The sequence below is a fragment of the Tenrec ecaudatus genome, chromosome 2 (assembly GCF_050624435.1).
Source record: "Tenrec ecaudatus isolate mTenEca1 chromosome 2, mTenEca1.hap1, whole genome shotgun sequence".
NCBI lineage: Eukaryota > Metazoa > Chordata > Mammalia > Afrosoricida > Tenrecidae > Tenrec > Tenrec ecaudatus.
In genome coordinates this window covers 77,849,654-77,876,157 of record NC_134531.1, presented here as the reverse complement: position 1 = coordinate 77,876,157, position 26,504 = coordinate 77,849,654, and the positions used below count along the sequence as shown (strand labels likewise).

At 41.3% G+C, this 26,504-nt stretch overlaps 1 protein-coding gene across 1 annotated transcript in view; it reads right to left on the bottom strand.

The window, feature by feature from the left end:
• MSH3 (mutS homolog 3) overlaps positions 1–26,504 on the bottom strand; it is a 197,679-nt gene that overhangs the window by 17,283 nt on the left and 153,892 nt on the right. Inside the window, exons 20-21 of the mRNA XM_075541226.1 lie at positions 24,103–24,260; positions 416–602 (exon numbers count right to left, since the gene is read on the bottom strand). Of these exons, the coding sequence (XP_075397341.1) occupies positions 416–602; positions 24,103–24,260 (345 nt within the window). The remainder of the gene's footprint in view (positions 1–415; positions 603–24,102; positions 24,261–26,504) is intronic.

The following is a 26,504-nucleotide window of genomic DNA, read 5'->3' as shown; positions in this document are numbered from 1 at the left end:
CAAACAGTGAACCAGGCAGAGGTACCAGCCAGTGGTGTAATAGAAACAGACAGTGACGATGAGGTCTTTTAGGAAACTGCCGAAGCCGACTCCACAGGGTAAAAATGATACCATTTCCTGTTCGTTCTTTTCCCAAGGACAGGAGAGGAAGTGGGTTATACCTGCTCTTGATGTAGCGTTTGCCAAGAGTGATCAGACAGCTTTGGGGTGGCTCCGTTGCCACGGAGACCCAGCTCCAGCAGCCCAGGTTTATCTTCCTTCAATTTGTAAACATCACTCAGGACCCATGGTCAATGACAGGGATAGGGGCAATCATAGCAATTAAACATCGTTTTAAACACTGGGCTGCTCGGGTCAGGAAACCTAGTTGCGCAGCCGGTCCCACCAAGCACTCAAAGACATGCAGGGCACTTACATCTCTAATAAAATGCTCCAGCGTAGCATAAGCAATGGCGATGCCATCGTGCGTGCTTGTCCCTCGGCCCAGTTCATCCAAGATAACCAAGGACTGGGATGTTGCTTTCCTCAGTATTTCCGCTGTGTCTGTCAGCTCTTCCATAAATGTGCTCTGTCCCTTATATATGTTATCGGCGGCACCCATCCTACACAGAAACATGAAGACACCTTGATTTTTCATCTCAACCCCCATATGAAAAAGCACAGCATCAGTTTATGAAGAATAAATATAAAAGAACTCCTACGGGTCTATTTAGTTTGCACCCATAACACCTGACGTCATACTAAACAGAAGACAGCAGATGGTGGAAGTAATGATTGTTTAACGTCAAATTGCACCCTATAGCGAGCCTGAGCGTTAGACGGAGTTTCTGCAGAGTAGGGAAACCTTTTTTTTTTTTAACAATTTATTGGGGCTCATACAATTCTTATCACAGTTCATACATATACATACATCAATTGTATAAAGCACATCTGTACAGTCTTTGCCCTAATCATTTTTTTCTCCTCTTTTCTTTTTTTACATTTTATTAGGGACTCATACAACTCTTATCACAATCCATACATATACATACATCAATTGTATAAAGCACATCCATACATTCCCTGCCCCAATCATTCTCAAGGCATTTGCTCTCCACTTAAGCCCCTTGCATCAGGTCCTCTTTTTTTTTCCCCTCCCTCCCCTTTCCCCCCTCCCTCATGTGCCCTTGGTAATTTATACATCGTTATTTTGTCATATCTTGCCCTATCAGGAGTCTCCCTTCCCCCCTTCTCTGCTGTCCCTCTCGCAGGGAAGAGGTCACATGTGGATCCTTGTAATCAGTTCCCCCTTTCCAACTCACTCACCCTTCACTCTCCCAGCATCGTCCCTCACACCCTTGGTCCTGAAGGTATCATCCACCCTGGATTCCCCGTACCTCCAGCCCTCATATATACCAGTGTACAGCCTCTGTCCTATCCAGCCCTGCAAGCTAGAATTCGGATCATGGTAGTTGGGGGGAGGAAGCATCCAGGATCTGGGGGAAAGCTGTGTTCTTCATCGGTACTACCTCGCACCCTAATTAACCCATCTCCTCTCCTAAACCCCTCTATGAGGGGATCTCCATTGGCCGACACTTGGGCCTTGGGTCTCCACTCTGCACTTCCCCCTTCATTCAATATGGTATATATATACATATATACATATACACACATATACACATACATACACACACTTATATCTTTTTTTTTTTGTGCATGATGCCTTATACCTGGTCCCTTGGCACCTTGTGATCGCACTGGCCGGTGTGCTTCTTCCATGTGGGCTTTTTTGCTTCTGAGCTAGATGGCCGCTTGTTCACCTTCAAGCCTTTAAGACCCCAGACACTATCTCTTTTGATAGCCGGGCACCATCAGCTTTCTTCACCACATTTGCTTATGCACCCATTTGTCTTCAGCGATCCTATCATGGAGGTGTGCAGTCAATGATATGATTTTTTGTTCTTTGATGCCTGGTAACTGATCCCTTCGGGACCACTCGATCACACAGGCTGGTGTGTTCTTCCATGTGGACTTTGTTGCTTCTGAGCCAGATGGCCGCTTGTTTATCTTCAAGCCTTTAAGACCCCAGTCACTATCTCTTTTGATAGCCGGGCACCATCAGCTTTCTTCACCACATTTACTTGTTCACCCACTTTGGCTCCAGCCGTTGTGTCGGGAGAGTGAGCATCATAGAGTTCCAATTTAATAAAAGAAGGTATTCATGCATTGAGGGAGTGTTTGAGTAGAGGCCCGAGGTCCTTCCGCCACCTTAATACTTGACCTATAAATATCGACACAAAGATCTATTTCCTCATCCTCCTATATATATTTGCATGTACATGCCTTTGTCTAGACCTCCACGAATGCCCTTTGACTCCTAGCTCTTTCCTCCATCTCCCTTGACTTTCCTCCTGCAGTAGGGAAACCTTTTATCAGGCCTTTATCTCCCTTTCCAAACCAAACACTTCTTACTCAGAGTGAAAACGCAATGCATCACTATTTCAAATATCCATGAATATGAGGACCCTGCCCAAAGGGGAGGGCAAACACAAGAATGAAAAAAATGTTATAAAACTGATTTGGGTGATGATTGTGCAATCATTCTTGATTTGATGAATGATTGAATTGTATTATGTATACCATATTGTATGAGATATGCCAATCAAACTGTGGAAAAGCAAAACAAAACAAAAAATCAAAACAAGATTCTTTCAGTGTTTAAGATTTTACATTGACATCAAAGTATCACATATGAAACAGAGTACTTATAAAACATAAGCTTTTTTACCAGAACTAAAATGATCTATTTTAATGACTTCTGACAGCAGCTAATACAGGCTCCCAACGCGGGCTTCACTGAGCATGAGTTCTGCCCAGGGCTGCCGAGAGATGGGTCCAGAAGAAGTAAGGTGGTTTTATACCAGTGCTCTTATTCTCATTGAGGAGCCCTGTTGGCATCGTCGTTTTGTGAGGTCAGCAGTTTGAAAACCCCAGTCATCCCTCTGGAGAAAGAGGAAACTTTCCACTCTTGAAAAGAGTTACAATCTCGAAAACTCAGGGGCAGTTCTACCCCTTCCTATGGGGTTGTTGACTCAGAATCTAGTCGATGGCAGTGAGTTTGGCTTTTTGGTTTTGTTCTTATTACTTTTAAATGCTGCTGAATCTGGCTGATGGTGACCGCAACCCACCTGTTACAAAAGAGAACTGCAGTAGAGGAAGGACTTTCTTAGCTGCAGTATTTTTAGAGGTAGTTCTCCAGGATTGTTTCATGGAGCCACTAGGTGGGTTTGAACTGCCAACCGCTGGGGCAGCAGCCAATTGCAAATTGCATGCCGCACCTAGGCTCCTTGTATGCGCTCTACTACACTTTAGTTTTCCACTACTCCCTGCATTTCTTGGAGGAGGATCATGTCTCCAACATGTCTTTCTTAATTTAGGTGGCCATGGAGCATGACTCCTGACAGTTCTCACTGAGCCCCTTGCAGCAATAATGTTCCACTGAGGCAAATTTGGAGGCAAATTCCCATTTTATTACGAATAGAAACAAAACAAAAAGGGGGAGGGGGATAATTAGGTACTACTCAAAGTCACACTATTAACTTAATAGCTCAATCCAGATTTCAGGGTTTCTACTCACTAATCAGCTCTGTGATTGCTTCTCTTTTCTCAGAAACGAGACCTCCATCAATTTAGTTTTGCTACAATAATTCAGAAAGTAGACCATGCCCTACACCAGCATGATGCATCTTTTATTTCGGGAGACACGTGCGGTGAAAGCGTGCCTTTCCCAGCTCTGTGGCTGTGTGTAACGCTTCCCTCCATGGACTGGACGAGCTTAGGGAAGCTGTCCTAATAACCACTGGCGATTAAAGACTCTGTAACGAGTCCAGCTATCATTCCACTCAGTGCTGTCCATTTCTAAAATGCTGGTAAACATTCTGGCTGCCTTTTCAAAATCCCAATATGCTCACATACCTTCATTTTCAGTGTTTACTAGTGAAGCACGTAGAAGATGAAACTTCTGTACCTCTACACTGCCCTGAATTCTTTAGCAAGACAATGGCAAAGTCACTCAGCCTTTACCCTGGCAAGTTGTGAGCTGACCCAAAGAGAAAAATCTCTCGCTGATAATGCAAAGACCCTGATAAGATAAAAATTAAGTTCTATTTCATTTTCAAGAAATAGAGTAACAAGCAAGCACTGGATACAATCTTTATACTTTCTTTCTTTTTAAAGCCGATAAGATCTTTTAATAGTTTGTTTAAAAATTGTTATTAAGAGCATTCTAGAAACAGTAAGGTAGCACTCATGTTGGGAACTTTAGGAATCTTAGCATGCTCCTGGGGAAGATATTTTCAGGCAAACACACACAGTATTTCGAAATAATAAGATTTCAAATAGTAAACAAATAGCTGAAGGATTAATCAACAAAAATCAAACCACATGACCACTGAGTCGATTACGGCTTTTAGCGACACTCGCAACCCCTAGGACAGCAGGGAGAGCAGCCTGGAGTTTCTGAGAGCGTATGTGTTTACAAGAGTGGCCAGCCTCGGCTTCCTCCCTGGAAACTGGTGGTTTGAACTGCTGACTTTGTGGGTGGCAGCCATTTCATGAGGGATCCTACAGTCACAGGGGTTGGTAGCCAATTTGTTTTTTCAGGGAAAACAAAGATGTGTTTCCGTCCCTGCCTGGTTTGAAATCCGGAAAGGTGTGCATCAAGATTTTATCCCTTTACGATGTTTATTCAATCCACGTCCTGAACAAACAATCAGAGAAGCTAAACTATATGAGCAAGGACACAACATTGACAGGAGAGGTAGACTCGTCGTCCTGTGACATGCAGGTGACACAGCCTTGCTGGCTGACAGTGAAGAGGACTTGAAGCACTCGCTGATGAAGGTCAAGGACTCTCCGTGTGGATTATTCCTCAACGTAAAACAAAATCCTCACAATTGAATTAATAAGCAACAATGTGATAAAGGGGGGAAAGAATGAAGTCAAGGATTACATGTTACTAGGATCCATACCCAAAGAAACAGCACTCAAGAAAGCAAAGGTATGTTGCATTAGGCAAATCTACCCAACAAGGCCGCTTTAAAATTATTAAAGAGTAAAGATGTCAGTGTGGGAACCTGAGCTGCGCCATTTTCAACTGCCTTTTACGCGTGGGAAAGTAGGACAGTGAATAAAGAAGATGGTCGAAGAAGTGACACATTTGAACTATGGTGTTGGCAAAGACTATTGGAAGGTCCATGGGCAGCCAGCGGAAAAAACGAATCTGCCTTCAGCCAAGTAACAAACCAGAATGATCCTCTGAATTGAGGAGACGGAGACTCCTTCTCATTCCCTGGAGAAGGACATCGTGTTTGGTAACTGGGTTATTATGAGTCCTAAGAGACTTGACAGCACCTAACGTGTGGATTTAAGGTTTAATGTAAAAATAAAAAGCATAAACATACTCCCAACCACTGGAACCAGGTCGATTCTGACGCATAGCAGCCCTATATAGGGTTGATGAGGCTTAGCAAATCTTTAAAAGCAGCTAGTGAGTTTGAACCTCAGACCTTGAAGATAGCAGCTCGATGCTTGACTAATTGTGTTATCTGTGGGCAATAGCTGGGTTGCTTTATGTACTTAACAACAAAAACAGAAACTGGAAAGTAGTTTAAGTGGAATTAACTACTCAAAATGTTCAATTTTCTGTGTAGCAAAAACATATCAAGGAAAAGTTAAAAGGCAAAGGATACACTGAGAAAAATATTTTCAATACATGACCAAAGGCTAGTATCTGTAAAATAAGATGGTAAATTTCAACAGAAAGGCAAAAATGTTAAATCACAAAAGGGCAAACTCATCAAAATGTTCAATCTCATTCATGAATATACAAATCCGAGCAAGGGTGAAGTACGGGTTTTCGTCTGTTAGCAAGGAGCTATGAGCAGCTGCAAATGGCCTCCACTGTAAGAACAACTGGGAGGCGAGCACAGGCCCAGGAAGTGCTCTGTTCTGCTGTACAGAACCTTGTAACAACACCAGCAGAGGCTCCTCAGAGACCTAAGAGTGCTTCCCACGCCCCGCACCCCCCCCCCCCGCCCACTGCTGACAACCAGGAAAAGGTAGGACCTCGGGCCTCCCACTCAGGAGATGAATCCTGCCAACAACCAGGACAAGCCTGGCACTAGCACCATGCCCAGTTCACGTCCCGGTAAGTACCAGGCATGGTCAGTACCTTGACTGTAGCCTCGCACAGGACCCAGCTAAGCCATGCCTGAGCTACAGACTCACAGAATATTTAAATGGAAAAAAAAAGTGAGATTGTGGTAATTTATTATGTAGCACAGAAGACTAATATCATACTCTCATTCTATAAATGTGAAAAACGAGAAGTTCAGGGGCTTTCCTTTCTTCTTCTTGCTCCCTTACTCTTCCATGTCCAGTCATTAACAATCATTTCCATCGCACTATTGCTTCACTTTGATCAACATTATTCCAATAGCCTTACTTTCTCTCTCTACTCTCACTTTCACTAATAGCGAATCCATCTTTCAGCTTGCTCGCAGATTCATATATTAAAATCAATTGAGCCATATAGATTTTCAGGCTTAAAAAACTAAAATGGTTTCCCACGGCCCAGTGAACAAAATCCATAAATCCTAGCACAGTTTTTAAAACATTCTGAGGATTTGGGCCCCAAACCTTTCTCTAATCTCATCTCCTTCTGTGCTCCCCAGGAATCCTGTTATTGCCACAACAATTTATACTTCCCACCCCTAGCAAGTATCAGCTCAGTATATAACTGCTTTTAAAACGCAATTCACATACCATAAACTTAATTATTTAAAACTCAGTTCACCGCCATGAAGTCAATTCCAATTCATAGCAACCCTGCAGGACAGGGGCAACTTGCCGCTGTGGGTTTCGGAGACTGTAACTCCTTATGGGAATCCAAAGCCTGGTCTTTCTCCCAGAGAAAGAGCATTTGGTGGTTTTGAACTGTTTAACTAGAGGCAAACAACCCAACACAGAACCACTCTGTCATCTGGGTGTCTGATCCTTTAAAAGTACATGGAAATTCAGTGGACTTTAAGCGAATCCCCAAAGTTGATGACACCCCCATAAATCTCCGCTTATCCTCATTTTTCTGGAAAAACATCCATCTCTCTCTTTCCTGTTGACTAAAAGTCTTCTTTTCTTTCAAGCTACTTCTACATAGCTGTCCCGGATGCCCCACTTGGAATTTGTCAGGCGTCATTTTTCTTTGTCTTCTTCCTATTTGAGAGCAGGCCTGGCTGATTTACCTCTGCATTCCCCTCAGATGTCAAGCAGAGTGTCTGGAACATAAAATGTTCAATACAGGTTAAAATGAATTACTTCTTTACAAGACTGTACTATAACCTAGCCATCCAAAACTACTCGAGGAAACAATCTGTGAATGTCCTAAGTTAAAATAAATTTTACAACAACCACAAAAAGAGAGGAAGAATTGGCAGAAGAATTTGTGGGAGTGAAAAAAGGTAATTGACTATGGAGATGAGATAAAGGATTGATGAGCTGGCCAGGAACTGGCACAAAACGGCCTTTCTCCTCAGCTAGGGAGGTTTTGTGGTGGCGTAGTGGTTAGGTATTGGCCTGGTAACCACAAGGTCAGCAGTTCCAAACCATGAGCCACTCTGAGGGAGAAAGACAGGGCTCTCTACTCCCATAAAGAGTTGTAGTCTTTCACACTCACAGGGGAAGGCAGGGTCACTGAGCAGGCATCGCCTCATCGGCAGTGAGTTTGGTTTTGGACAGGGCTTTTATACACTTAAGTGCCCTTACGGGACGCTTTGAAAGCCACTACATTAGGAGCCAGCACACTTTCTACTTTTTCAGAACGCCTGATGACAGATTGTCAATTTGCCGAAATGCCACCAGGCTCATTATATATCCCGGCTCATCTACCAGTCATAAGGCTTCTCCTCTGGGACACTATTTGTCTCAACTATGAGACCTATTTATTGATTAACAAACAAAATAAAAATATATTGTCTATTGACTTCTCTTGAGAAATAGTCTATTTTTAAACAAATTCCAGCAACACAATGACTTTGTATCACTCTTAAAACACAGACATTTATAAACACACTTTTCTTCTTGGCTATTAGAAAGCAACTACACAAAACCAACAACAACAAATAGCAACCATGATTTCATCTTATGTTTCTATGCTTTCTCTTTGCCACATTGCCTTTAGATACGATCCTCCTCTCTCATTGTCCAGTGAGGTTATTGCTCCCAGTAAATTGCCTAAAGTAAAATTTTGCAGCAAAGTATAAATAATTTAACAACAAAAATTGTTTACATACTTTTTATTAAAGCAGTATGCATTTACAAGATACTCGTTCTGGATAATTATCCTGAAATTTCCAGATGCTGAAATGGTTTAGGTATTGGAGGCCTTTGGACACATGCATTATTGTCCTTCTGTCTGCAGTTACGCTCAAATGTCGTGAAGAACGAAGAATGCAGCCCTAGATTTCATCTTAAAGTCACACTTGCTCTGGGCAGGCTCAAAGTTGTAGTTATGTGATTAAGAAAAAAAATCACGGAGATATTTTTAGGTGTGATGGAAGACTAATCTTCGTAATCCCCCAACTCTCTCTGTGACCTTTATGTAGGTCAGCAAAGCTTAATAAAGCACTACGGGGGGGGGGTTACTTTTTGAGTCAGTTTCTAAAGTGCCTAACACTTTTGTGACAATGTGAGCAAGAGTTTTTTAATGCTAACTCAATATTGTGAGGTGACATTCTAAGTATTTTACAATTATAGCCAATGGGGTGGGCTTCTGACACGGCCGATCACACTCTCTTGGCCCCCAGCAAGTAACGCGCTGCATGAAGGCAAAGATACTGTAAGTAACTACAAAAAGGATTTTTCGATATAGGATGGTAATTAGAGTATAGATATTAAAACTGTTAAATAGAGGCAATGATTGTTTATACTGCATTGGGACTCCTTGACATATTTTCGGTGTTTTTCCATATAAGGGTTTTTATGTTACTTAATTTGGCTTTTTCCTTAACAAAAGTTAATGCTATTCACTTCACGTTGCTAAAATGTTTGCAGAATTAATGTTTATGCCTCTTTTCGGGGGGATGGGGCTGGGGGGATGGGGATATTTTATATAAATTTTACAGAAGCACCCTAACTCTGGGATTTACAAATCATTTAGATTCTTCTGAAATCCAGAAATCTATGGGTCCATGGAGTTGAGGTGACCCACCCAGGTGATCTGACTGTAGGTGTTCTTACAGCTCCAGAGGCACTGGCTCCTGGGAGTCACCTTCGGGTCAAACAATAGCTTAGTAAGCAGCCTAGTGGAGTTTTACCATAGTCACTGGTTCTCTTGAAAATGATCAGTTTGGGGAAGCAGAAACTCCAAGGTCTGACGGGATACTGGGTGTCAGGATGTCTCGTGTGTTCTGCGTGATTTGCTCATACCTTTGTTACAACTCACTCCCACTGTCTTCTCTTTGGAGCACTTTCCTAATTTTGGTGGATGTTGTCCAATTTGACTCTTATCTACTCATAATAAATAAATTCTGTTACACTAATTTTTGGTGTTTCTTTGGGCATTTAAGGTTTTGACAATCCAGATGAGTAAAAGTAAGAAGAAGAAAAAAGAGAGAGAGGAAAAATTAAATTCCGTAAGAGGAAAAAAATGGTAGAATACCAATTGTATTATGCTGGATCGTCTAGACAAACAAATCCAGGGACACTCATATGTATAAGAAAGAATTCTGTATCGAGAAGGCAGCTCAGCCCAGGTCAAGACAAAACCATAGGATCCAATCAGGGCCTCTTTAAGGCTCACAGCTGCAGGCTGATGATGCAGAAAGGTGAAGGGGGATAGAGAAGCTCAGAGGCCTGAGGGTGCAGAGTCATGTGGGTCCAAGTCGGTGGAAACGAGGCTGGGCATTAACACCTCTCAGGGTTGGAGCGTCACATGGAGCAGAGGCAGACAGAGTCCCAGCAAGCAGGAGAGAGAAGTTTGCAGTTGCTCCCTTACAGAAAGGCCACACCACCAAGGAGTCTTCCCAGGCGGCGGCCTGATCGACAGGTTGGACTCTGCCCCTACACTCTCACAGAGTCCGCTTTGACTGACATAGCATCTAACTGCTACATCATTTATTAAAAACACATGCAGATATAACAAAACTGCTAGGCAGGAAATTTGTGTTCCTTTTACTTAGTATATAAGTACATAACGTCATTTACTTCTACATGTATATATTTTAAAAATTAACATGGCCACCGACCTAACCATAGATTCCAAAACTTATTTAGCCAATTGCCCCCATTTCAGGAAAATAAAAATTACTCAGTACCCACCTGGAAATTAATTTTATAGTCCAGAATCCTGGAGTTAGGTATCTGCTTTCTCAACCCCTCTGTCTCATTCCAGGGCGCAGTATCACCCACTTTGGGAAACACTGACCTAAAACAATCATTTCTAGGTAGTAGAATTACAGATGATTTCAAAATTTTTCTTCTTTAGGGTTCTCTATAGTTTTAAATTTTGAATGCTGGGGTAGTTACACAATTTCATGTCAACTTGATAAATAGAGTAAAGGGGTGGAGTTTAGCCTATCAATCAGGTCACAGTCTGATTATGCCTCCTGGTGGATGCAACACTCTCATGTGGATTCTGGGAACTTCATCTCGTTCTCCCTGGAGGTGGGACACACGTTGTCTCTGCTTGAAATTCGTGTTGACAAGCAACATGGGACAAGACTGATGGTAGCCAAAGTCCTGGAGATGCTCCCAACACCACTGACCCCACAGGACTTTCCACCCACTGGCCTGTAATCTTCTTGAATTCAGCATCATAGCACGTGCTATGTACGTTCAAAGAGGGGTTTATGGGCTAATATTGGACTTGATCTAGACTGGGCTGGGATGTTTTCTTATTACATGATTACTCTTTGATATAAAGCTTTTCCTTATACATATATGAGGCTCCATGGATTTCTTTCTCTAGTCTACCCAGACTAACACAAATGGTGAACAAAATGTTATTTCTTTTTAATTGTTATTAAATGCTTTTACTGGGGCTCTTACATGTCTTATCACAGTCCACACATTCATCCAGTGTCAAGTACATGTGCACATATGCTGCCATCATTATTTCCAAAGCATTCTTTTCCTGCTGAGCCGCTGATATCAGCTCCCGATTTTGTCTACCTCCCTTCCCCGCCTACCCTCCCTCATGAACTCTTGATAAGTTATACATTATTACTTTCACATCTTACATCATCCCCCATCACCCTTCATCCACTTTTCCATTGTTTGTCCCCTTGAGAGGGGGATATAGGTTGATCCTTGTGATCAATTTCCCCTTTCTCCCCCCACCCTTCCCTGATCCTCCTGGTATCACTACTCTCATTGTTGGCCCTGAGGGGTTTATCTATCCTGGATTCCCTATGTTGTGGGCTCTTATCTGTAGCAGTATGCATGTTCTGGTCTAATCTGATTTGTAAGGTCAAATGTTATTTCTATAATCAGAAAATAAGGTGATATATACTGAAAATCATACATTAAGTACACTACACAATATTATAACATTAGGTTAAGACATACCAGACTGATGGTGTGGTAGTTACATAATCTGTTGTCAATTTGAGACTATTAAGTTTGAAGGAGTGGCGTTTAGCCTGTCAAACAGGTCGCAACTTTATGACCTCATTTGGAGGCACCACAGAGAAAAATAGCTCGCTGGAGGCAGGATTCTCTCTCTCTCTTCTCTCTCCTTCTCTCTCCTTCTCTCTCCCTCTCTCTCCCTCTCTCTCCCTCTCTCTCCCTCTCTCTCCCTCTCTCTCCCTCTCTCTCCCTCTCTCTCCCTCTCTCTCCCTCTCTCTCCCTCTCTCTCCCTCTCTCTCCCTCTCTCTCCCTCTCTCTCCCTCTCTCTCCCTCTCTCTCCCTCTCTCTCCCTCTCTCTCCCTCTCTCTCCCTCTCTCTCCCTCTCTCTCCCTCTCTCTCCCTCTCTCTCCCTCTCTCTCCCTCTCTCTCCCTCTCTCTCCCTCTCTCTCCCTCTCTCTCCCTCTCTCTCCCTCTCTCTCCCTCTCTCTCCCTCTCTCTCCCTCTCTCTCCCTCTCTCTCCCTCTCTCTCCCTCTCTCTCCCTCTCTCTCCCTCCTCTCTCTCCCTCTCTCTCTCTCCCTCTCTCTCCCTCTCTCTCCCTCTCTCTCCCTCTCTCTCTCTCTCTCTCTCTCTCTCTCTCTCTCTCTCTCTCTCTCTCTCTCTCTCTCTCTCTCTCTCTCTCTCTCTCTCTCTCTCTCTAAGACATTCCTGTTGAGAAGATACATGGAGCTAAGCTAGAGCCCCGGAGATGAAGGAGCCATGTGGAGACAACTGTCAGCATTGAGATGCTTCAACTGCCACCGGATCCACAAGACTTTTCACCCACTGGCCTGTGATCTTCCTGCATTAGGCGTCATTGTATGTGTTGCAATGGGATAATACTGGACTCACGGATCTGATCTGGACTGGGCTGGGCTGTTTTCTTAATGTACAATTACTCTCTGATATACGTTTCTCTCATACACACGTGAGTGTCCATGTATTTATTTCTCTAGTCAACTCGGACTAACACAGATGGCAATTACCAAGTTAATTACTGAGCTTTTTTTCTACCAAAATTCAACTAAATTACTTCAATACATACAAAAAGGGTTATTTCTTCTGTTAAACTTAGTAATGGCCACATTCAGATCACATTGCAATATTAAAAGTCAAACATAACCGAACAAAAACCACTGTAGCAATCATCTAATTCCAATGAAAACATTTCTGAAACTCAAGATCTTAATCTAGGTCAATGCCAAACTTGCATTGGCTCATAAAAACAACACTTGCTGGAATGTTCTATAGCAGGGACCACATGGCCAAGGACCATTTGGATATTTATAATATCAATCAAGTGTCATACTGGTCAGCATTTAATCAATCATCCCTAATTTGATGGGTGGAACTGCTTCTCTTTGGAGAGGTCTGCGATCAGCAAGAATTGATGATTTTGTGTGCCTTTCATGGTCCAAGAACTAGATAGTCCTTACCCTTCGTCTACAGAGCACCTGCAGGTAACTTATGAAGGACACAGATGGTCTCGTATCAAAGACGCTTTCCATGTGCTATGTGGGCAAGCCATTCTCTAACACACCAAGTAGTCTATTCTTTTGGGAAAGTCCAAAGAATTTCAAAGGAAACTAATTAACAGAGCAAATATTCAACCTCAGTTCTATCTGTGAAAAACATAATTAAACCCATCAAAAGATAGATAAGATTAATCGGCCATCAGGTCATCAAACCAGGAGCCTAGGTGGTAGAGAGGGTTACATGTTGGGCTAGAAACCACCAAGGCAGTAGTTTGAAACTACCGGCCACTCTGCAGGAGTGAGCTGAGGGTTTCTACTTCCCTAGAAAGCTACAGTCTCAGAAACTCACAGGGGCAGCGCTAACTCTACCCTAGAGGGTCACCATGAGCCGAAACTGACTCAATGTTCACGAGAGGTCAGCAAAGGAAAAATAAATCTGAGCAGCTCTGGAAAAAAAAGTCAACACCTATAAAGGATACCTCCTTGATCAAGGAACAAACTTTACAACCTTGCAGCATCTTTGACACTCAGTCCTTTATCTCATAAACTATCAGTTCTATCATCTTTTAAAAATGGTTCTAAATGTGAATATAGCTTAGAGTTCCTTGGCGAAGGCCTTAAAATAGGGCCCCAAACCCACTGCCATGAAGTATATTCCTGCTCAGAGCAACTCTAATGCACTTCCGAGGTTGGAAATCTTTACAAGTAGCAGAGAGTCGCTTCTTTTTTCCCCGAGGAAGCACTGGTGGGTTTGAACTTACAACCTCGTGGTTAGCAGTCCAATACTTACCTGACAGTGCTGCCACTGTGATATCTGCAAAGCCAAGCCTAGTGTTTGTATTCAAAACCAAACCAAATGAAACCCTCAGGTATTCAATTCATAAACCACTCCTAGTCAGAAAGATATAATGAGATCTCGTTTTTGTAAGACACAGCTATACTAAATAATCACACACAACTCATTGCCCTTAAGTCAATTCTAGCTCATAGTGACTCTACAGGACACCACAGAACTGCCTCATAAAGTTTCTATGGTTGAAATGTTACGGAAGCAGATTGCCCTATCTTTCTCCCAGGGAGCAGTCAAGTGCTTAACCTCTGTGGAAGCTAAATAAACCACAGAGACATTTATAAGACAACACTTACATTGTAACGACCTACTCATTTAGCAAAATGCCATTTACCATGTGGTTTTACATGCTGGTATTTATTACCAGCCGGAAGATCCACACTTGATTCAAGATGCTTTCTTTCTGTCCAAGGGGAATATATTTTATTATAGTGTGTAAATATTCCACAGTGGGTGCACAATAAATCTCTGCTGAATTAAATTAAAGTGGGCAAACAAATCAGTTATCCACATGATCAAAAGCAAACATTTAAAACAATTTAATTTCAGCATTTAGTGCTCACTCCCTTTCAATTCTCCTTCGAACAGAGGACACTGGTGCTATTCTGACGACACGGCCATCCTCGCAGCTGGGTGCCACGAGAGGGGGTTTCCATGGAAGCCCTGGCACAAAATCATTAGCTGGGGATACTTAGGTGCAAATATTCTTTTCAACCAACATTTAATTGACATGCTCAACTCAACTCACTGCCATCAAGTGACCGTATAGGATAGAGTACAACCGCCTGATCTGGGTTTATGAGCCTGCTCTTTTTTTAATTTTTAAAAGTCATTTTATTTGGGGCTCTTATACTTCTTATCACAATCCATGTATACATCCATTGTGTCAAGGACATCTGTACATATGTGGCCATCATTTTCAAAACCTTCTTTCTACTTGAGCCTTTGCTATCAGCTCATTTTTCCCTCTCCCCCATCCTTCCTTGATAACTTATAAAAAATTTTTTCATGTCTTACACCAACTGCTGTCTCCCTTCACTCACTTTTCTGTTGTCCATCCCCCTGGGAGGGGGTTATATGTAGATCATTGTGATTTGTTCTCCCTTTCTCCCCCCACCTTCCCCTACCCTCCTGGTATCTCTATTCTCATTATTGGTCCTGAGGGGTTTATCGGTCCTGGGTTCCCTGTTTTCAGCTCTTATCTGTACCCGTGTACATGCTCTGGTCGAGCTGGATGTGTAAGGTAGAATTGGGGTCATGATGGTGGGGGGAGGAAGCATTAAAGAACTAGAGGAAAGTTGTGTGTTTCATCGGTGCTCTACTGCACCCTGACTGGCTTGAGACTGGAACTCTTTAGGGGAGTCAAAAGCCTCGTTTTCTGGTTTACATCTGCGGACCCTGTGAACAGCCCACAGCTCTCATGGCACAAAGAGAAACACACTATGTTGAGACAAGAGACCGATTGTTTTGCTTTTTCTCAATCAAGCTGTTTTCTAGCCACACTTTAGAATTCATTGCTTTCTTAAAACTTAATCCTCACTCACTGCCATAACTTGATTCTAACTCACAGCAACCCCATAGGGCTGGGTAGAACTGCCCCTGTGGGTTTCCAAGACTCTAACTCTTTCCAGGAGCAGAAAGCCCCATCTTTCTCCTGAAAACTTAAATGTTGCATCTAAAAAAGTTGAATGCAAGTTTGCAATTGTCAGCATACTAAGCAGCAAATCTTATCTCAGTGACGTACACTAAAATCCTTAGAAATAGGTGCAGAAATGTTTCACTGAAGAGTACATTTCTCACAACATGCTGACCTAAGTATACCACTTAAGAGTTAATTTTATACATTTGCCAAAACTTTACTGAAAAATCAATCTGCTTCTTGTTCAGGAAAAGGTTCATGTATGGTTCCAAGGAAAATTCCTGAAGCCTCCTGGCTGCTTACAGATTTTTACCAATTAATGTGACCTTCTTAAAGCACGGTGCCTGACACAAAGTAGGGTCTCTATGCATATTTGCGGAAAGTGTCGATTTCAACCTCGTATGTTCTATGTCCAATTTAAAGCTAAAGTTTGAAGTCAACATTATGCAAATATTCCATTCTGTTAAATTTTATTGTTTTTAGCCCCACTGAGTATAAAATGGCTTTGAAGTGATTTGGATTAATAGAATATTTATAGTATAAGAATTATCCGATGACTATGGCACTAAGACTACACAGTAATTGCCAGGGCGGTGGGCTATTTAATGAGGCCCTCCCAGCCAAAGTCTCTACGTGCCACGCAATGACCTCTCCGTGTACGGGTCTGGGGAGAAGGTAGGAAGGTCCACACAGGATTCGCTCGCGAGTAACTGTGACCAGGATTCCCTGGAATCCAGCCATCCTGCTGGGGATACAACGAGCCCTCGGAGAAGCAGGAAGAGGGTTCTCATGACCAGGTGAGACAAGGAATGGAGCACGTCCTCTGGACCTGAGATCTCTGTGCAGTGAACCTGGATCCAAATGACAGCTACGCCATCCGAGGAGCAGCAGCAGAGCGAGGAGCCAGAGCATGAAACAGGATGATGGACTTCCCAACCCAAGGAACAAGCAAAGCCGAGTGCCTTTGTGCAGGAGGCTGGCTGGTGAGTGGGGAACCGGATTTGCTGACCGATGGAAGTGGAACTGAGTGTGTTTGGATGGAAGTGGAGCTGAGTGTGTTTGGGCTAAGGCTTACTAGAGTAGGGTGTCCCTGGGCTCTTAATTCAGGGAGCTGGGTTTGCTGACCCAGGGAGCTTGCGTCAAATGCCTTCAGACTGAGGTTTACAGAGAAGTGGTATATATGCCCCTTTGGGCATTTATTAGCAGACCTGAAATAACTTTGTAACATGTGCTGGTTAACGACTCAACCCTGTGCATTTCTCATTGGCATTAATTACAATTTCTTAGCTTTCTTAATAATCCCTTGAGTCATTAATTTTGTTTGTAGTGAATATTAGAACTTAGAGATCAAGTAAGAGAATACTAGTGTGAAAATAGCACAGTAATGAGTCTGTAGCTTGAGTAGTAAATTTAACAAGAACCTTTAAAATGCAGTCTCTGGGGTCTCACATTGGAGATTTCAATTCAATAGATGTGTAGCATGGCTCAGGAAATAGCATTTAAATATATATTTATATATAATATATAAATTATATACTACATCTAATATATATTTTAATACTATATATTCACACCCACTATGTTTTGGTGAAGGCTTAGCTAGCAGTTCAGGTTCTCATTTACCAATTTCCATCCATCCAAGTTGTTCTGGGCCAATGGCTCCATGCTTCCTAAGGTGGGAGTAAGCATTCTCATTACGTCCCTCTGGCTGTTACACTTCCATAAATCCAATCCTCTGGCTGTTCACATGCTCATCTTTGTTTTAAACTAATTGCTGATTACTTCGTCCCATATAGGTGGTTTTTCACAGGAGAATAGTATTTATGGGTGATTGTAATTATTCTGTCAAGCTAATCTGTTACTTAGCTACACAGTGACAGGGGTTTGGGGTTCAAGGTTTGAAGAGATTATCAAGTATCAGGTAGTCCTCTAGTGTCAGAAGTCTGTTTTGCTGTTGTTTTTATAAAGAATCTGTGATTCTATTCCATATTGTTCTCCCACTCTGTCAGAGTTAATTAACTGTGTCCCTAATTAGAATGGTCAGTAGTAGCAGCCAGGTACCGACTAGCTCTACACTTGGAGTAGGCGAGGTCAGGGGTTGTGCAGGCTAGTTGTCCTGCAGAGAAAGTGGCATTTGTAAGGGCATCCCTGTGACTCAGAGGCAGTTGTTAAGATTTGGTCCTCATGTGCCTGTCCCTCACCAAGAAAGTTTCGTTTGGATTTCAAGAAGTCCAAGTCTCCTCTCACTCAGCATCACAGGGGAAGCACATTGAATACTGCCAGAGAAAGACTAACTTCCAGGCCACAGGAACTGTCAACTCCACATCAAGACAATTTATTCTGTCTACACCTCTACTTAACTGTTTGCCCCGTATGATGAAATCTCACAGAAACATTTGATTACTTGTTGAGACATATGGACAAACGTGATTAAGCTCCAGTGTCCTATTTCAGATAGTTTTAATTCTAGGGACTGTTTTAGACAGATTCCAGAAATCTAGACTATGAAACAAGTCCAGACTATGGCAAACATTATTTATTTTCTATTTATATTAAGAATTCTACTGCTGGGTTTTCAAGTGCACACTTAACTATGGATTAGGCATGGGAGGAGGGGAGTGGATACAGAAGTGCACAGAACAGATAATTTTTGTCCTAGTAGAACCTGTAGTCCAAGAATGGAAAAACATCTGTTGGCTGCTGTGGTAGTTACATAATCTGTTGTCAATTTGAGACTTACGAGTGAAGGGGTGGAGTTTAGCCTTACAATCAGCGTTGCTTGATGACCTCATTTGGAGATGCTAAGGAGATAAATAGCTCTCTGGAGGCAAGACACATGCTCATTCCCTGGGAGACATTGCAGCTGCGAAGACACGTGGAACTACGCTAGTGCCCCGAGCTGGAGAAACCACATGGAGACCACTGCCAGCGCTGAGATGCTTACAACATCACTAGATCCACAAGACTTCCCACCCACTTGCCTGTGATCTTCCTACATTCAGCATCATCTTCTCCATTAAACAAATTTCACATGAACAGGAGCTGTACCTGCTTTGTGATTCCAGTGGGTTTATTAAATTTAGCATAACTTAATAAATTAAAGATTCAATTAGCATAAATTAGGTGAATAAGTAGATAAATGCTTTCTTTCCTTTTCCATTTTTGTCCAATGTACTTTACTTATTTATTAATCCTTGCATATCTAAAATCTTTACTTTGGAACAAAATATGGCATGGTGGGCTGAATTTTATGCCTTAACTAAGGTGAGATTTTTTTTATTGTTTTTTATGTTGCTTCCATAACTACCACTTCATTTTCTAAAACTTTTTATTGGCCTATAATTCCATATCATACAATACAATAGTCCAATTATATTAAGAGTTGTACAATCACCTGCACAATCAATTTTAGAAAATTTTCTTCTTTCTTGTAATCATTGTTATTATTTCCCCATTTCTCCTCAACCTCTGCTTCCATGCCCCTGAGTAATTTTTAAGTCACCTAATGTCTCTATAGACTTACTTATCTTGGTTTTCTTATACAGAAAAGCATGCAAAGTCAGAACAAGAAACAAAACAAAATAACCCAATAACAATGACAAAATAAAACAAAGAAACACTTCTATGGAAAAGAAAGCAGAAAACATTAAAAACTAGAACTTTAAAATGTGTCAAAGGGGAGATCAAATGATAAGATGTTACATTTTAACCTAATTCCATGTGCCATTACTGACTTGACAAGCCCTCTGTCTGATAGGAAGGCTATCACATCCCTGGGCTGTGGTCAAAGGGGATTCACCTGAGGCTTAATCCATGTGGGCACCCTGAAAACGAGTTGTGGGCTTCCATGTCAAACTGGGTGCCCAGAATTTAAGTTCTGATACTGTCCCTCCTACAGATTTGGATTTTATTGTTTAAAATCCTTGGATCACACAGGCTGGTGTGCTTTGTCCATGTATACTCAGTTGCTGCTTTATATAGATGGCTGCTTATTTTAAAACAAGTCTTTCAAATGGGTGCATAAGCAAATGTGAAGAAAGCTGATGGTGCCCGGCTATCAAAAGAGATAGTGTCTGGGGTCTTAAAGGCTTGAAGGTGAACAAGCGGCCATCTAGCTCAGAAGCAAATAAGCCCACATGGAAGAAGCACACCGGCCAGTGCAATCACGAGGTGCCCAAGGGACCAGGTATAAGGCATCATGCAAAAAAAAAAAAGATATAAGTGTGTGTATGTATGTGTATATGTATATATATATATATATATATATATATATATATCAATCAAACTAAATGAAGGGGGAAGTGCAAAGTGGAGACCCAAGGCCCAAGTGTCGACCAATGGAGATCCCCTCATAGAGGGGTTTAGGAGAGGAGATGGGTTAATTAGGGTGTGAGGTAGTATCGATGAAGAACACAGCTTTCCCCCAGATCCTGGATGCTTCCTCCCCCCAACTACCATGATCCGAATTCTACCTTGCAGGCCTGGATAGGACAGAGGCTGTACACTGGTGCATATGAGGGTTGGAGGTACAGGGAATCCAGGGTGGATGATACCTTCAGGACCAAGGGTGTGAGGGACGATGCTGGGAGAGTGGAGGGTGAGTGGGTTGGAAAGGGGGAACTGATCACAAGGATCCACATGTGACCTCTTCCCTGGGAGAGGGACAGCAGAGAAGGGGGGAAGGGAGGCTCCGGATAGGGCAAGATATGACAAAATAACGAGGTATAAATTACCAAGGGCATATGAGGGAGGGGGGAATGGGGAGGGAGGGGGGAAAAAAAGAGGACCTGATGCAAGGGGCTTAAGTGGAGAGCAAATGCCTTGAGAATGATTGGGGCAGGGAATGTATGGATGTGCTTTATACAATTGATGTATGTATATGTATGGATTGTGGTAAGAGTTGTATGAGTCCCTAATAAAATGTAAAAGAAGAAAAGAGAAAAAAATGATTAGGGCAAAGACTGTACAGATGTGCTTTATACAATTGATGTATGTATATGTATGAACTGTGAAAAGAATTGTATGAGCCCCAATAAATTGTTAAAATAAATTTTAAAAATAAATAAAAAATAAATAAAACAAGTCTTTAAGATCCCAGACACTATTCTTTCTGATAACTGGGCACCATCTGATATCTTCACCACACTTTGTTATAGCAACCATATCCTCAATGATCTCTTTATGAGAGCGAGTATTAAGTAGGGCCATGTCATAAGAATAACTCTCCTTGATTAAGGCTATGATTACGTGCAAGCCCCAAATCCATTCATATATCTATGGTTTATATATGTCCCTGATTCACTTTAAAGACACCATTATATTTTTATCGGAAAACATTATGCATCATCCTCATAGGACAAAAGGTAATTCTACTGGATGATGTTGTTGTTAGCCACTGTTGAGTCAGTTGCCACTCATAGAGACTATGTACAACAAAATATCCTGTGCCATCCTCCATTGATAGTATCATTAATTTAGCTGACAGTATAGAATTTAAAACACTTGAGAAATGGAAATTACACATGTATTTTAGAGTGCATTACATACATTGCTGTAGAGATTAAAGACTTGAGTTGTGAGACATTATTTTTACAGGCAAATTTTATTAACAGTCATTCACAAAGGCAGACACATGCCTGCTAGACTAACCAATGTCATAAGAAAGCAAGGAGAGCATTAAAATAGTAAATATATGGTAGTCTCAGGCCACCAATCACTAAGCACTCCCAATGCACAAGATGCAGACCAAAGGCAACGACCACCAATTCTGTTACCTTGGGAAGGCAGCATCTGTTCTTACACTAGGGCATTCCAGTCTTAAGTCCATAGGAAAACGCCTGGCTTTCTTGACATTAATCCTTCTCTAGAAGGCTTACACATATACTCTTTTTATGGTCTTTACCTACAGGGCATAGAATAATGTCTCTATATTTATAACAATAATATCACTACTATTGTTGCAAACAGGACTATCAGAAAGGTCAGCTGCTATCGTTATTATTGCTGAATTTATTTGTTGTGACAGAAACTGCCTTCTGGTTACTTCTACATCTACTCACCTTGTTCCTTGCCTAACTCTATTATAGATGCTGGACAAAACAAACTCATATCCTTCCTACAAGCAAAGCTGGCTATAAAAGCTCTAAGGAGCTGATGCCAGGGGCTTAGGTGGAGCAAATGTTTTGAGAATGATGAGGGCAGTGAATGTACAAATGTGCTTTACACAGTTGATGTATGTAGGGATTGTGGTAAGAGTTGTATGAGCCCCTAATAAAATGATTTTTTTAAAGCTCTAAGGTATTAAAAAAAGCAAAGCTACAGCATTTACTTCTCCCATTTTCTTCATGTAATATGAATGTGATATCCAGAGATGCAGCAACCACCCTGCAGCGTGAGTGAATCACCACCGGTGGTAGTCACCTAATCTGGTGTCAATTTAAGGATTAAGAGTAGGGGTGGAGTCTAGACTGTCAATCTGGAGATAGCCAATGAGACTTCTGTGGGCATGGCCTTCTCCTGAGCATTCTGGGAAGTCTGGAACTTCCTCCTTGGAGGCGGAAGACACCTCTCTCTCTCTCCTACTCCCTGGGAGACATGGCAGAAGACAAGCCACCTGGACTCAACCAGACCTCTGGAGCCAGAGAAGCCACAGAGAGACCCTGCCAGCACTGAGATACTGCCAACACCACTGGACCCAAAGACTTTCTAACCACTGGCTTGTGATCATCCTGCATTTGGCTTCATTGTATGTGTTTCATGAGTCTGAAGAGGGCTTTATCGATTGATATCAGGAATATGGGCTAATAGCGGATGTAAGGTCTTGATCTGGACTGGGCTGGGATATTTTCTCAATGTTCAATTGCTCTTGTATATAAATCTCTTTCTTACACACATGTGTGTCCATGGATTTATTTCTCTAGTCCACCCAGACTGACACACACCCCCAAATCGGAAACACTGCCACCATGTTTATTCGGACTCAGAGTGATCCTACACAGTTTCTGATGCTTTTGAAGCCTTTCTGGGAACAAACAGCCAAATCTTTCTTCTAAGAAGGAGCTGGTGGGTTTGAACTTTGTACAATGCTTACCTGACTGCTACCAATGTTCTTTCCATGAGTGAATGTATGTACAATGATATTACAGGGCCATTCAAACATCAGAACAAGCTGCCTATCTTACAACTTGATATTAAAAGAGAGAAATAAACTTATGCTTTATTTTATATTACCATACTGTTACACAAATAACAGTTCCATGTTTATTTATTTGATTTTCCAATCATGCAATCCCACCTGTATTATTTTTCTAAATGCACAATATATACAGTATTTGCATCTAAAAATATTCCTAATACTCTACTCAATCAACAAAGTTTTTGTTTTCACTCTTTTTTCTGTTTTTCTCTCTCTCTGTTTCTCTTTATTAAGTTTGTTGTTCTCTCTAATTACTTAACCAAAATTAAGAATCTTAGAAACTGGAAAGATAATCCTAATTTTTAGAAAAAATGTAAAGAAAGATTCTTAAAAATTCCTTGTACTCTTCAACTCTTAAAAATATATGGGGATCAGAAATATAGTAGATTTCAGGCTGCTTTGCTTTGTTTGCTCTCAGATGAGGAACTACGCGCTAGTAGTAGAGTGCGCTAAAATGTCCCTAGTGTGGGTTCCCTAAGAGACGAACTGACTACATGGCAGTGAGATTGGGTGTTTTAACATACATCAAGATTAGCGTGTGACACATTCTGATGTGCTTCTACAGAAAATTTTATATAAATGTGAGCCTGGATACTATATCAGACACTCTATGTATGAAGTGACTATATAAGTATAGGCTTTTAAAAACATAAACCTGCAAGAGATATAAGTAAAACATAAAGAATTGATAAGCTTGAAGGCTTCAAATAGATTAAATTCCAGCTAGTGAGAGGAAGATATTTCACCCATATACCTAATATGACATAAAAACAGATTTTTGTGGATAGACTGAGCCTTAGAACCAAGAGAGTTATATATAATCGATTCAGAGTTAAAAAAATTAAAAGTATAAAAACAAAACAAAAAACCCCCCACAGAATTAAATTCTCATGAGCCAGGCCTTTTTCCAGGTTGGCCCCAATTCCTCACCTATAAAGTGGGGGGGTGAACGAGTTTCCAGACTCTCTCGACAGAGCTTAGCAGTCACGTCTCCAAACCTTCTTTCCACCTCTGATTCAGGGAAAGCAGCTGTGCTTTTATCCCTTTAAACAGGATTCTTCCACACACGGTTTCATTTAAAGTTAAGTACTCAGTGACTCCGTATCTCTCGAAAACAACCGGGCTAGATGCGCATCTAGGTTTCATCTAACACACTGATAACCATGATTTCTTTGAACTTCTATGCTTCAAAAATTTTAAGAGGGTATCTATTCACCTAAATATGCACATAAAAAGAAAACGCATGACACAACGGGGACTTGATGTATTTTCAAAAATGTATTCAAATGGAACGAATGCTTTTACCTCGTGAAAATGCCATCCACAACCCCAATTGTGGCTTCTTGCGCAGGAACGTAGGAGCCAATCTGAGCCATAATGGTGATGAGTGCCACCTGTTTTATGTAGGAGCTCTTTCCACCCATGTTGGGGCCGGTAATTATCATCACTCTCTCTGAATCCCCCTGGAAAATTAAACAGCAGTTTCACGTCTTTGTGTAATATCTACAATGTTGCCATAAATGAGACCACAATATGCCAAAAGACTGCCTGGCGGCATACTCAAATATGACATCAATCAGTATCACAAAGGAAAAGAAGTGCCCTGTGTCTTAGACACAGAAGCGTTGTTTTTGTTTTTTTTTGCAGAAAAGTAAATACTTAGCAGTATTCAATTTTCTGCAATAGCAATTTGAATAAGAAATGAAGTAAGAAGAAATAGGCTGTAGTAGATAACTATTAGTACTTTCTTATTAAATTGTTATCAATTTGCCTGTGTGCTTAATGCTGTTTCCATTCAATCTTTCCATTTCCACTGTTCAGCTTAACACTTGTCGACAATAAGTACTGTTGAGTTCATTTCCACTTAAAGTGTCCCCATGGGACAGGACACAGAACAGGAATGTCTCCATGGGAATTGTTTTTAGGTTGTAATTTTTACAGGGGGAGGAAAAATTTCTCTGTGGGGCTGCTGGATGGGATCGTTCCCTTAATAAGCTAGAACTTAATCTTTGCACTACTATGGGCCCTTATCAGCTCCTATGTATCTAATGGCCCACGGCTCTATTTTCTATAGTTAGCACATATTTTCCCCCAACTTACACACAGATGACTACTGAAAAAGTTTTATAATAATACCAAATTCTATTTTTTTTTGTTTTTGTACCACCCTTCTCTGGCATTTCAGCAGAACATGGAAATGAGGCAGAAAAGCTAAAGTTCCTGTAATTCTTGAAATCACTATGTACTGATTCATTTTAGTACTTGACACGGGCTGACCTCTTCTAAGGCAAATTGTCTGATTGCCAGCCCCGGCACAGGAGTCACCCCCGACATGCATGTTCTGTGCTCTGAAGCCAGTATCCTGGCCACGTAGCCAAGCCATAACTGACCAACAGCCTCTGCAGCAGTCTCGTCTGAAAGACACCTCTCTAACTGGACCAATCAGATACTCTCCTGGGAGATGAAAAGGAATCCCGAGGACATTCAATCAGTGGATAATGGAGCGCAGTTGAAAGCAAACCTAGAACTGCACCAGAAGGCACTGGAGGCCACGAGTACGATGCTCCGGGGAAGCAAAGTACGACAAAGAAAAGCTACAGAGAAGGGGGTTAAAGAAGGCAGGCAGAGAAAGAAAAGATAAAACAGCCAAGAACCGAGCTGAGAAACTTCATCTGTCAGAGTAAAAATTAGAAAGTTTTACTATTTAGGGGATTCAAAGAAAGCTCGTTCACTCTCTAAAGTTGTTTCATATCCTGAACAACTGCAAGGCACATTACCAGTCTTGAGAAAGCACAATTGGTTACAACCCTGCTTTTCCTCTGCGACTGCTCTCTTTTTAATGAAAAGTGACTTTCTAACGAATCTAATGAATGCCCTTTACTCAAAGGAACTTGAGAAAACTCACTGCCATTGAGTTGAAGGAACTTAAGGGAAACAGTATTTCTTGCAACGGAAAGAGGCTGACACAAGTATTAGCCGAAAGAGAAGTGTGTTACAAGAAGAAGGATGAAACTAATACTTAAAATAAGAATTCTCCTAAAGATATTTTTAAAATAAAAGTCTATTATAAACCACCAAATGTTTGATATAAGCAGATATTTTGAAATTTTAAATAAAACTCCTTAAAAATGAAAAAATCTGAGAAACCCTATATTTATTCAAGAAATTAAATCTGTAAAAGTTTCCCACATGAAAAACTCCAAGTTCAGATTCTTCTCCTACTGTACTTTTTCAAATATTTAAAAAAGAAAATGCACCAATCTTACAAAAACTTTTGTAATTCATAGACTAAAGGGAAACTCTTACTGTCACGAACAATAACAGGACTTTGATTCCTAAACCTGACAAGAACACTGTAAGAAGTAGAAATTACAGACTAATCACACTCACAGTATACATGCAAAACTCCCTAATAAATGCTGACAAACCAAAACAAGGATCTATAAAGCCATTTACAACTTTTAGGGAACACAAGGTTGGTTTAATATTTAAAAGCCAAACAATGTAATTTATAGAATAAAAAAGTAAAATTTAAAAGTGACTTCAAATAACTAGCAGAAAATATTTGATAAAATCTAATATCATTCCATGAGGCAGTGGCTGGGGGTAAATGGGAAAAGGAAAGAACAGGTATACTGATTGACAAGAAGAGGAAAACGCCACTCTTTGTTCTTACATGCATGAGCCAGCCGATCAGTAGAAGAATG